A 12,743-nucleotide genomic window follows, 5' to 3' on the forward strand; every position below is an offset into this window, starting at 1 on the left:
TCAACCTTAGTTCCTTGCTTCTTCCTTGTTCCGTGTTCGATTCTTGTGGCATGCATGGGTGACATTTTTTTCTTTGATTTTCTTCCATGAAGGCCCGATACTGCCCTTGTGGAGGGCAGGGCAAGGTTCTCTTCCTCTTGGTCTCAAGGCACATTTTGTGCTCTGCCCTTGTAGTGGGCAGGGCAGAGTTGCCTTCTCTTCTTGGTTCTCTTATGTTGCCCTCCTAGAGGGCAGTGTGCCCTTGTGGAGGGCAATGTTGCCTCCCCCTTGCATGCGGCATGCTTCCTATGGCTTTGGCCACGCTTTCCTTTCCTTAGGCTACACTTCTTAGGCCACGCTTTTCCTTTTCTTTTCTTTTCTTCACCTATAATAAACCAAAACAACCACTCCAAGTATCACTAAATTCAAGAGGCTTATAAATCAATTAAAGTTCAATTAAAATTAGCTTAAACCTCATGATTTATCATTAATTTCATGGTGGTTGCTTGATTTAGAAAAGTTATGCATTTTCACTCCAAATCACTTACTTAGGATGCAAGAAAGTGCATAAATGCTAACAAAACAAGTGAAATTAGCTTGAAAAATGGGTATATGATGACTTGTCATCAGCCATAAGTAAAGTTGGTAAGAGCTTTTCTTCTTTCATAAATGATATTCTACTTGTTGATAGGCTGAAACACAATTTACTAAGCATTAGCCAATTATGTGATCTTGTTTATAAAGTTATTTTTAGAAAATTGGACTGCTTAGTTGTGTGTGAAAAATCTGGAGAAATCTTGTTTGAAGCTAAAAGGTATAATAATGTGTATGGATTAACTCTTGAGGATTTAAAAGATCAAAAGGTGACATGTTTTACATCACTTGAATTTGAAAAATGGCTTTGACATAAGAAATTGGGTCATGCAAGCATGTACCAAATTTCTAAGCTTGTTAAGAAGAACTTAGTGAGAGGAATTTCTAATATCAAATTTGATAAGGATATTACTTGTGATGCTTGTCAATTAGGCAAACAAGTAAAATCATCTTTTAAACCTAAAGATGGAATTCCACTAAAAGGCCATTAGAAATGTTGCATATTGATCTTTTTGGTCCCACTAGAACTCAAAGTTTAGGAGGTAAACATTATAATTTGGTGGTGTTGGATGACTACTCTAGATTTGGTTGGGTACTCTTCTTTGCTCATAAGAATGATGCTTTCCATGCTTTTTCATCTCTTTGTAAAAGAATTCAAAATGAAAAAGATTTGAAAATTGCCTACTTGAGAAGTGAGCATGGAAAAGAGTTTGAAAATCATGAGTTTGAAAAATTTTGTGATGATTTTGGAATTGCACATAATTTTTCATGTCCTAGAACTCCTCAACAAAATGGGGTAGTTGAAAGAAGGAATAGAAGCCTTTATGAAATGACTAGGGCTATGCTTTGTAAAAATGATATTCCAAAATTTTTGTGGGCTGAACCTGTGAATACAGCTTGCTATATTTTGAATAGGACTATCATTCGAAAAGGATTAAAGAAAACTCCTTATGAGCTATGGAAAGGAACCCCACCTAATATTAAGTATTTCCACATTTTTGGATGCAAGTGCTTTGTAATTAACAATAAAAAACCTTGAAAAATTTGATCCAAAATTCTATGAAGGAATGTTTGTTAGATACTCCACCACTAGCAAGGCATTCAGAATTTACCTCAATGAACATAAGATCATAGAGGAATCCATACATGTGTCATTTTGTGATACTAATTCAATTCCCAGTGCCATTTTAGATCATGATACAGGAAGTAAAGCTGATGTGAACCATCAACCAAGTCAAGAAAATCCCAACACTATCCCAAATAAAGAACCTATCCGTCCAGAAATGTCTTATCAGAATGGAGGAGACATTTCAGTTTTGTCTCCTGAACCAGTCAGAGAATCCAGAACAGACCAGTCTGCTGAAGCTCATCAAGGAAAAACCTTACTTTGAAGGCGAAGAGATTGGAAGTCTTTGAAGGGTTATCCTCATGATTTTATCATTGGTGATCCTTCCCAAGGTGTAACCACAAGATCCTCAACCAAGAAGCAAGCCGAACAAAGCAATGTTGCTTTCTTGTCCCAGATGTAGCCTCTCAATGTGAAGCAAGCTCTTGAAGACCCCTCTTGGGTCAAAGCCATGGAAGAAGAGCTAGCTCAATTCGAAAAGAATGAGGTTTGGACACTTGTATCCAATCCAAACGGTAAGAAAGTAACTGATACAAAGTGGATCTTTAAAAATAAATTGGGTGAGGATGGTAGTGTTATTTGTAACAAGGCTAGATTAGTGGCCCAAGGTTACGATCAAGAAGAAGGCATTGATTTTGATGAGTCTTTTGCTCCGGTAGCAAGAATGGAAGCAATTAGGTTGCTTCTTGCCTATGCTGCCCATAAGGGCTTTAAAATGTTCCAAATGGATGTTAAATGTGCTTTCCTTAATGGCTTTATAGATAGAGAAGTATTTGTGGCACAACCCCCCGATTTTGAAAATAAAGAATTTCCAAATCATGTTTTTCAACTTTCAAAGGCTCTTTATAGTCTTAGGCAAGCTCCAAGAGCTTGGTATGAAAGGCTTATTGCCTTCTTATTGGAAGATCACTTTCAAAGGGGTACCACCGATACTATTTTATTTATCAAAGTATCTAATGATAACATTCTTCTTGTTCAAGTTTATATGGATGATATAGTGTTTGGATCGACCAATGAATCATTGTGTGAAGAGTTTGGAAAACTCATGATTAGTGAGTTTGAAATGAGTTTAATGGGAGAACTAACTTTCTTTCTTGGTCTCCAAATTAAACAAACTTCTATTGGCATTTTTATTTACCAGGGAAAATATGCAAAAGAATTAATCAAGAAATTTGGCCTAGAAAATTCCAAACCTATGGGAACACCTATGCATCCAAATACTAAACTTGAAAAGGATGAAAGTGGCAAAGATGTGGATGAGACACGGTATAGAGGAATGATTGGCTCACTTATGTATCTTACTTCCTCTAGGCCGGATATTGTCCAAAGTGTGGGTGTATGTTCAAGGTTTCAATCTCATCCAAAAGAATCCCATCTTTTGGCCGTCAAAAGAATCATTAGATACATTAAGGGAACATGTGATTATGGCTTATGGTATCATAAATCTGATGACTTTTGTGCAGTAGGGTTTTGTGATGCAGATTATGCAAAAGATCGGGTGGATAGAAGGAGCACATCCGGAATGTGTTGCTTCCTTGGAAGATCACTAAACATGTGGTCAAGCAAGAAACAAGCCACAGTTGCTTTATCCACAGCTGAAGCTGAATATATATCTACCTCTGCTTGTTGTTCACAATTAATTTGTTCAAAAACTCAGTTAGAGGATTATAAATTGAAAATCAATAGCATACATTTATTTTGTGATAATATGAGTGCTACAAACATATCTAAAAATCCTGTTCTGCAGTCTAGAACTAAGCACATTGAAATTAGATATCATTTTATTAGAGAATATGTGCAAAAAGGTACTATTGATATTCAATTTGTGAAATCCGAAGAACAACTTGCTGATATATTCACTAAACCTTTGTGTGAGGATAGGTTCTGTTTATTGAGGAACAGTTTGGGTATGTTGGATTTGAATTCTGTTGATTAATTGTGATTTTTGATGAATCTGTCTGTTTTGTCTTGTAGGAAGGGAGGAGACAAATTTGAGGACGTGATGAACACAGGCTATGATACAGGGGGAGACTGAACTTGATGCTAATAAACTTGGGCACAACCAATCCTTCTTTGACCTTCTCCATGACTTTGGCCTATTTTGAGTTCCTCATTTTTAAATAATTCTTTTTGGGAAGTTATCACATCATATCTTGTAGGAAGGAGTTCTTGTCAAATCATAATCTTTTCCCTTACTATCTCCCTTAATTCAAGGAACAAAACATACAATTACTTTTTTATTTAAAAAAAACCTTCCTTGTTGAAGCAGCCGAACCCCACATTCCAAAATTTCTCCATCTTCTTCTACTCCTCACACTCACACTCATATCCACATTCACTCCACTTCATCCTCATCCCCCTCTTCACATTCAACAGAAGCCATGAGAAAAAAGGTCATCCATCAAAGATCTTCATCTCGCAAGAAGCCTGAAAAGGAAAAGGGGCCTATGGCCGAAGACGAAGAAGCTTCCCAGTCATCTCCAACTGCCTCATCCCAGTCATCTCCATCTGCCTCATCACCACCACGATGATCCACTCCTCACCCCTTTGGCCACAGTTCTCAACGCTCAAAAGGCTACACCCTCTGCAACACTAGAGAACCGCCAAACTTGGACTCTCTCGACTTCAAAAACAAGTTCAACAAGGGTCATTCTCACTTTGATCCGGCTAGATTCAACTCTTGTGCTGCCTATGAATTCCACAATCAAGTTCTGGCTAAACGTCACCTATGTGTCTCACACATAGTGAATTTGGAGACACTGACTGTAAAAGGCATCAACTTTTCTACTCTGTTTGATAATCTGAAGTGGACTCCATCATTCAACATTCAAAAGCCTATTTATCCATCTCTGGTTTGTGAGTTCTAGGCAAACATGATGTACCATGACGGAGCGATTCACTCCTATGTCAAGAAGGTTCACTTAACTCTCAACAGAGAAATAATCAGTGCTGCATTAGGATATACTGATGAAGGAGCAACTACATACATGACTGGAAAGTGGGATTCTCAAGTTGGGATCTCTTATTAGATTTCTCTGACTCAAACTTGTGAAAATTTCTCTGCACTTGATGGGATGATTCTGACTCATAAGGCTCTTGGTCCTGTAAGAGTGCTACTTCACCTAATTATCAATCATATTTTTATACCTCAGAGTGGTTCCTATCAACGAGTAACTGTTTGTGATACCTTAGTTCTTTTTTCTATTCTTACTTCTTCTCCTATTTCATTTCTTATTTAATGGTGTGTCACATGTGGAAATGTGTACGCAGTGATAAGAAGGCAAATCTGCCTTACGAAATTTTTCTTGCATGCATATTTGAATATTTTCATGTTGATTTAATTAATGAGCATGTAGAAAACAAGGTTTCCACCATCAAAGGAGGAGGAGTTTCTGGACCCATGAAAAGTAACAAAAGAAAAAGCTCAATGCCCTCTATATCTTCAGAAAGTGATATTGAAAGCCATCCTTCTGAGTCATCGAAGCTTGCTGAATCCATCAAGGATGTTCTAACTAAATTCTCAAATATGTCAAATCTAATGGTACGTTTATACAAAGAAGCTCACAAGCAGGCATATGAAAATGAGAAGGCATGGACTAAATGCAATGAAAGAGTTAACCTGCTGCTCAAGAGCTTTGAAAAAGATATGGCTCATTTTGAGGATCTTTCTGACTCTGATGAGAATTTGTCTGATGCTTAGGCTATCTGCTGCCCGCTTATGATTGAACAATTTCTAGTCTTTTGTTCATTTGGTTTGAGTATTTTTGTGATATTGGTTGACTATACTTGGATTCTATGGACCCCTTTGATTTGGTTTAAACAAACATTTTGCATTTTGGCACATAGTTGTTCATTTGTTTTGCAGGTTCACCTCTTGATGACAAAAGGGGGAGAAAAAAATGTGAGGAAAAGAGGCTGACCCAATGATTGAAAAAAGGGCTGATGTCTTTAGATGGCTGATGAGTTTTGAACTTTGTGTGATCTTGGTGATATAATAATTTTCTGATAATGCTACCTCTAATTGTTATTCTCCCAATTTTGAATATGTTGAATGAACTGTGTTGCTGGATTATTGGTTAAATGAATTGTTTGACAGGAAACTATTTTAATAGGAATCATTTTTTAACATGAAGTATGTTGAGTCTTGGTTATTTGATTGAAATGTTCTCTGAAGGTACTCAGACATACTTTAAATTTTTGTGAGCAGAAAATCATATAGATGATAACGAATCAGATTTTGATTATCATGTTACATCTGTTAAAAAATCATGCTGTTCAACATTTTTTAATATTCCATATGTTGAATACATTGTGGCTTTAAGCTTGCACTACAACATTTTTGAACTATTGCAACATATAATATAAATAACCTTTAAAAAGTGTTGTCTAAAATAGTAAAAAGTAACATTTAAGATTTGTTGCAAAGAAATAAAATTATTGCAACTCTTTATTAACCAACATACTACAAACGTTCTCTTTGATCAATTTAAGATACATGTGAAAAAGCGTTGCTTTATAAATTAAATAGGCAACACTTATAGTATTATCTATTATACTTTCTAAGAGTTGCCTTTAAATGTTTAATGAACTTCCCATTGTAAGTGTTGTCTAAAGTTATTTCACTAAATTTTTATTTTATTTATTTTTTAAAATTACTCTTCTCCTCCTAAACTCAACCAAAATTAAGAAAAGAAGCAAAAAACACATCAAGCAATAATTGATTCATCACATTCCTGGCTACCATTACTTAGAAATAAAACTCAAGTCTCGAACCATACCATTTCAAAATCAAAATCCTAACCCTAACTCAATTTTTCCCTTTAACGAAATTGATGCGCGTTGTGCATTCCTCTCTGCTCGTCGTCGTCGTGTTCACCACTGCTTAAGCTCGCGCCGTGTTCTACTCTTCTCGCATCGCGTTCTGCTATAGTCTGATCTGATGTGTTCATCTACCCTCGCCGTTCTGAGACTTCTGCTCTTCTCCGCCATTTTGAAATCTCTTCTCCACTCCACCGTTCTGAAACCTCTGCTTTGCTCTGCTGTGGTGCCGTGCTCTGTCCATCTCAGGCGAGTCGACAACTCTCCGTCGTTCACCTCTTCCTCTCAAGCCTCTCACCTCTCGCCTCGGTCCTCAGGCATCTCTCCCTTGAAGGCGTCGTCCTCCTTGAAGGCTTGCATAGATCTCTCAGGCATGACAAAAATTTCTTCCAGATTTTACATAATTAATTTGGTTGAATTGTTGAAATAACAAAACTATTCAGAGACTTGTTTTCTACTTCTTTTTCTTCTTCGACTTCTTCAGTGCTCCATGGTCCACCTTCAATCCCGCGGAATCAAGCTATTTTCTCCACTTCTTAATTTGAAGCCTTGAAAAAAGCAGTAATACCTCATAATTGGTTCGAGACTTATGCATGTCACCAATTTCCAATTATGTGGCTTGAAATGGTCCTGTGATGACAAGGAACTTGCTTCTGGAGGTAATGATAATCATGTATACTTCTATTAACACTAGTGTAGATTAAAAAAACAAAACATGATTGAATGTAATGATTTATTATTATATGAGTAGCTATTAGTATGGAATCAGCACTCTCAGCAATCGGCATTGAGACTCATGGAGCACACAGCTGCCGTGAAGGGTATAGCATGGTTGCCTCACTAGAGCGGTCTCCTTGCGTCTGACGGTTCCACCGCCGATAGGTGTATCCATTTCTGGAACACTACAAATGGCGATCAGTTGAACTTTATTGACACTGGAAGCCAGGTTTCTTTCCTAAGCTGTCTATTGAGACATGAATGAATAATGTACAATGGTTCTATAATAATAACAATAACAATGTTTGATTAGGTTTGCAACCTTGCTTGAGTAAAAATATGAATGAGATAGTAAGCACTCATGGAATCAGATCATGGTGTGGAAATATCCATCGCTAGCAAGGGTAATATTTTACTCGATTTATTATGGAAGTGGAGAATTTCAAGTAATAAAAATATTGAATTTGATTATTAGGTTGCAACTCTAACTGGCCACAACATGAGAGTGCTTTACCTTGCAATGTCTCCCGATGGTCAAACAGTAGTCACTGGTGCAGGGGATGATGAGACATTGTGCTTCTGGAATATCTTCCCATCCATGAAAACACCTGTAAGCACTTATGCAGTGTCAAATTTATATTTGGCTTAAACGCACTTATTGGCAAGAAAAATTTCAAGGAAGACCAATTAAACTGTAAAGGAGATTGGAATCCAAACAATGCCATAAGCCTCATGAAGACTATAGTCGATTTGGAAAATCTGTGTCTTGTTACATTGGGTTATCTAACTCAATTGTGAGATTTCACATTTGTAGGATTTGCTAAAGGTATATAAAGAGACCAGAAATGGAATGTTAGGACTTGATTACTCCACTAAGTTCTCACCATAGCTTGCATTTGGAAGCTTGTCTCCTCGTTTAATTGTTAACAAATTTGCTTTCATTATTCAATATATTGGCATAAAAAATTATTTGCTTGTAACCATTAAAGATGCTGGTTGATATTTAAGTTAACTTGAACTTGGTAATGATTAAGAAAGTGCAGTTGTGAATGCAATTGTGCCGCTTTTAAAATATGAATAAGTATATAGCTGAAATCTTGCTTATTTATGTAATTATTTGTTTTGACATTTTAAATTATTGCTTTGTTGAATAGCTGAAGAGTCAGGAAAATTATTCTTACAAGGTGGTTATATCTACTAGTTCTTCTCCTTCATATACAAGGGTTTAGATCAGTATTTCTTTTAGGGGTTTTATGAAAAGCAGGTTTTACTTTCATGCTTTTTCTTCATCTAATTTTTTCACTTATTTTCCTGTGCATATTTAGAAGTGGTCTAAATTATTAGAGTTAGTTAGTGGGTTGAAGAACATGTCTCAGTTTATATAAGAACTCTTTTCATAAATATATTTAACAAAAATGTAGTGCCACTGCCACCTAAAGAGGGTTTTGTCACTCATCCTTACAAGAGCTCAAGGTAACTAATAATAATAAATAGCATCCTTGTAATTATTTTTAATATGTAATTAATCTTGCTTTATTTGTGTTATTTTGTGCATGCAGTGATTCAAAGAAATTTATTAGAAGTTTAATTTATATATGAAAGTTAGTTAATCAAGTAGTATTGGCTGCAAATTCAAAGAAATTAAAGCACTAACTAGTTGAATTGCTGATACACGTGGCAGAGAAGTATGACAAAAAGGCAAGAGGTATTGGGATATCTTCTAGAAGTACTAAAAGGACAAGGTATAGGGTTGTTTGTTTATTATGTTTTATTTAGTTGATACTAGGTAAAATATTATTTTTTAATTAGAATTAGTTATAAGCATTTTTGCCATTAGTTTTATTGTTTTCGAAATTATAAGCATTTCAGAGCCCAAGGGTACCTAGTTTGCACCACCATTGGTTTCATTGTTTTCGGAATTATAAGCATTTCCATTCATGTCCATTCCTGTCATGGCTTGCAAGTGAGCCTTTTATTAAAATTTAATTGGGGGATTATATTGTGCGATTCCACATGGATATTTTTATAGCATATAGTATCTGCAAAGCCTATGTGTGCAGAAAATTTAATTTCTAAGCTAGATGAGGTGATATATACTCCATTATTTCTTTCATCCATTTTGTTCCTGTAAGCATTGTCCTATTAACAATTCCCAAAGAAAAAAGTGAGCTACAAGAAGATTTTTGTCTACTTAGAATTTTCTGTTCCAAACAAAGTACACACAATGAATAATAAAAGGATTAGCATTACTATTATATTATCAAATCTATCCCTAGTCTTAGCTGCTTCCTTTCTCTTGCTTGCATTGTGTCTTCAAAACTTCCAGCAGCAGCACACAAACAACGCCAATCCCATCTTTAGCCTTGTTGAAATCCATGATGAGTTGATGAGAATTGACTAAGGTAGGAGAATTTGTATATCTAGTGTTATTCTTCTAATTTGATGCCTTGGATTTATAGGTTAGTTCGCAGGAGGCTATTGAAACAAAGAACCTTGCTTCGGATATTGCTGATATTTCCATAAAAGAAAAATCTTCAAGTTCTCCCACTACTAGTTGTTATCAAGATGGTGGTTTCTTGTGGAATGATGATTTTGCAAATAATTCGGACTCTATAAAGGAGGACAAGGTTGGTTCTTTGTCTTTCACCGTAACCAGTGCGACTTCATGTCAACCGAATGAATTGAATAAAAAATCAGTTATGAGTGATGGGATGAATTCGATTCAGAGGTCTCCAGAACTGAAGAGTCCTGTTGCAAAGCCGGCAGCTCGGACCAAACTTCCTTTTGAAAAAGGATATAGTCAAATGAATTGGCTTAAGCTTACTCGAACACATCCTGACCTTGCAGGTTCTCTTACTTAATCTATTGCCTTAGTTTTTTTTGCAAGTTCTCTTACTTAATCTATTGCCTTAGTTTTTTATTTAAAAAAATAACTCTATTTAGTTGTAGCTTTGAATGATAAGAATACATGAAGCTTATGGTTGATTATTGTAGCTGAATTTAAAATAAGTTGCACAACAATTGCTGCAAATTTCTGATTAGTGTAGCTATTGGCTTAATCTTTTGAGCGAGAGACACAGCGGGTACAACATAGATTGTTCAACACAGAATTTACCTATGCTTTCGATCATTGATCATTGTTTATTGGTAAAGGAATAACATGTTGCTTCCTAGACAATAACTCTTCTTTTGTTTTTCCAGTCATCTATATATAGAAGGGAATCATATAGAGGGGAACTTAGGAAGCACAGCAAATCGAATGGACACCATCATTTGACCCAGCAGAAAAAGCAGGAGATTAAGGAAGCTTTTGAATTATTTTGTTGTGTATTAAGAACAATGCTGCTTATTTTTTGTTGTGTATTATTTTGTTAAAAATTATTGATAAATATGTATTTGAAATACTAATCTAACCTTTTAATATCTATTTTAATTAGAACTTTATTATTGGTTATTTTGTCTCTTTTATAATTTTTTTTCTATTGTGTACAAATTTAATTATTAATTAAAATAATTACACATGTATGAACAAAAAAATTTATTGTAAATTTTATTATTTTTTGTATTTTTATTACAAAAGTAACTTTTATTTTTTTCAAAAGGCAACCCTTCTATTAGTTGCATATTTGATTATTCGACAACACTTGTATGGTTGCATATCCAAAAGAAAAGGCAACACTTGTATAGGTTGCATATCCAAAAGAAAAGGCAATACTTTAAAGGATTGCATATCCAAAACTAATAGGCAATACTTCAAAGGATTGCAAATTCCAATTTATAAGCAACACGTAAAAGAGTTGCATTTTATTGCAAATAGGCAATATTTTTTAGTAGTGACCAAAATACGAGAGAAGAGACAACACTGCAAAAGTGTTGTCTCAAATACATGTTTGAAGTGTTGTTGTTTTTCAATCAAAGGCAACACTTGGTAAGTGTGCTCTCAAAAGCGTTGCTTTTGAAACAAAAAAGTGTTGCCTTGATCTAAGGCAACGGCTGCATATGCAACGCCGCCCAAAAATGTTACCTTAGGTCCAAAAGTATTGTCATAGATCAAAAGCAACCTTTTGTCAGCCTTTAGACAACACTTTTTAAATGTTGCCTCAACCTGAAAATGTTGTAGTGTTGGTTTTAAGAATGTTACAAGTAATGCTTCCTTTAATAAAATGACACATATTAAGGGGGAGCTATGTAACAAATGGAAAGGGGGAGGATTCAAAATCTTCAAGGGAGTACTCTTAATCCTTACCCTTTTTCAATTCAATTTTTAATAATGGTTGTCATTAAGAGGGAGATTGTTGAGTTTGGAAAACTTGAAATATGGTGATGACCAAACATTGTTAAAAAGGGTTTAAATTACAAAATTGTTAATGGAAGTTTATTATAATTATAAATTGGTTGCTTAACAACTTTGTGTTGTACAGATTTGGGTTTGGGCCAAAAATGACAAGCCCAATGTGAAGTTAACTTCCATCCTTGTACAAAAATGTTCTAAACTTTGTGGCTGAAATGTTCTTGTGTTGATTGGGCCAATAATACCAAAAAGAAGCCCAAAACCTTGTGTTGAAAGACCAATTCCCTCATGGTCCGAATTTGAAAAGAAAAGAAAGGAAAGAGAAGTGGTTCGGTTACCACTCTCTTTGATGGAATTTGATGAGTGGATAATTTATACACTTTTTGGCATTGTTTTTACATAGTTTTTAGTAGATTGTAGTTACTTTTTATTATATTTTTATTAGTTTTTATGCAAAAATCACATTTCTAGACTTTACTATGAGTTTGTGTATTTTTATGTAATTCAGGTATTTTCTGGCTAAAATTGAGGGACTTGAGCAAAAGTCTGATTCAGAGGCTGAGAAAGGACTGTAGATGTTGTTGGATTCTGACCCTCTTGCACTCGAAGTAGATTTTTTGGAGCTACAAAAGCCCAATTGGCGCGCTCTCAATTGCGTTGGAAAGTATACATCTTGGGCTTTCCAGCAATATATAATAGTTCATATTTTGCCCAAGATTTGATGGCTCAAACTGGCATTAAAACGCCCACTAAAGACGCTTTTCTGGCATTTAACGCCAAAACTGGCACCAGAACTGGAGTTAAATGCCCAAACTGGCATCCAAGCTGGCGTTTAATTCCAACAAAGGCCTATGCACGTGTAAAGCTCAAAGCTCAGCCCAAGCACACACCAAGTGGGCCGCGAAAGTGAATTTCTGCACTATCTGTACATAGTTACTTATTTTTTGTAATCCCTAGTAACTAGTTTAGTATAAATAGCACTTTTTACTATTGCATTTTCATCTTTGGATTATCTTTTGGATCATCTTTTGATCTTGGGATCACTTTTGTGCGACTTTTCATATTTGGGGAGGCTGGCCATTCGGCCATGCCTAGACCTTTTTCTCTTATGTATTTTCCAACGGTGGAGTTTCTACACATCATAGATTAAGGTGTGGAGCTCTGCTATTCTTCATGAATTAATGCAAGTACCATTGTTTCTCTTTCAATTCACGCTTA

The 12,743-nt window shown here is 35.4% G+C and overlaps 1 protein-coding gene and 1 pseudogene across 1 annotated transcript; both read left to right on the top strand.

The window, feature by feature from the left end:
* The first annotated feature begins 7,106 nt into the window (after positions 1 to 7,106).
* LOC107469747 (protein FIZZY-RELATED 3-like) lies at positions 7,107 to 8,947 on the top strand (annotated as a pseudogene).
* On the top strand, positions 8,922 to 10,095 carry LOC127739636 (cytochrome b5 domain-containing protein RLF-like). The gene is made up of 2 exons (XM_052255648.1): positions 8,922 to 8,939; positions 9,694 to 10,095. The coding sequence occupies exons 1-2, from the start codon at positions 8,922 to 8,924 to the stop codon at positions 10,093 to 10,095; spliced, it is 420 nt and encodes a 139-aa protein (XP_052111608.1).
* The last annotated feature ends 2,648 nt before the right edge of the window (positions 10,096 to 12,743 follow it).

This window comes from Arachis duranensis, chromosome 10 (genome assembly GCF_000817695.3).
Source record: "Arachis duranensis cultivar V14167 chromosome 10, aradu.V14167.gnm2.J7QH, whole genome shotgun sequence".
Lineage (NCBI taxonomy): Eukaryota > Viridiplantae > Streptophyta > Magnoliopsida > Fabales > Fabaceae > Arachis > Arachis duranensis.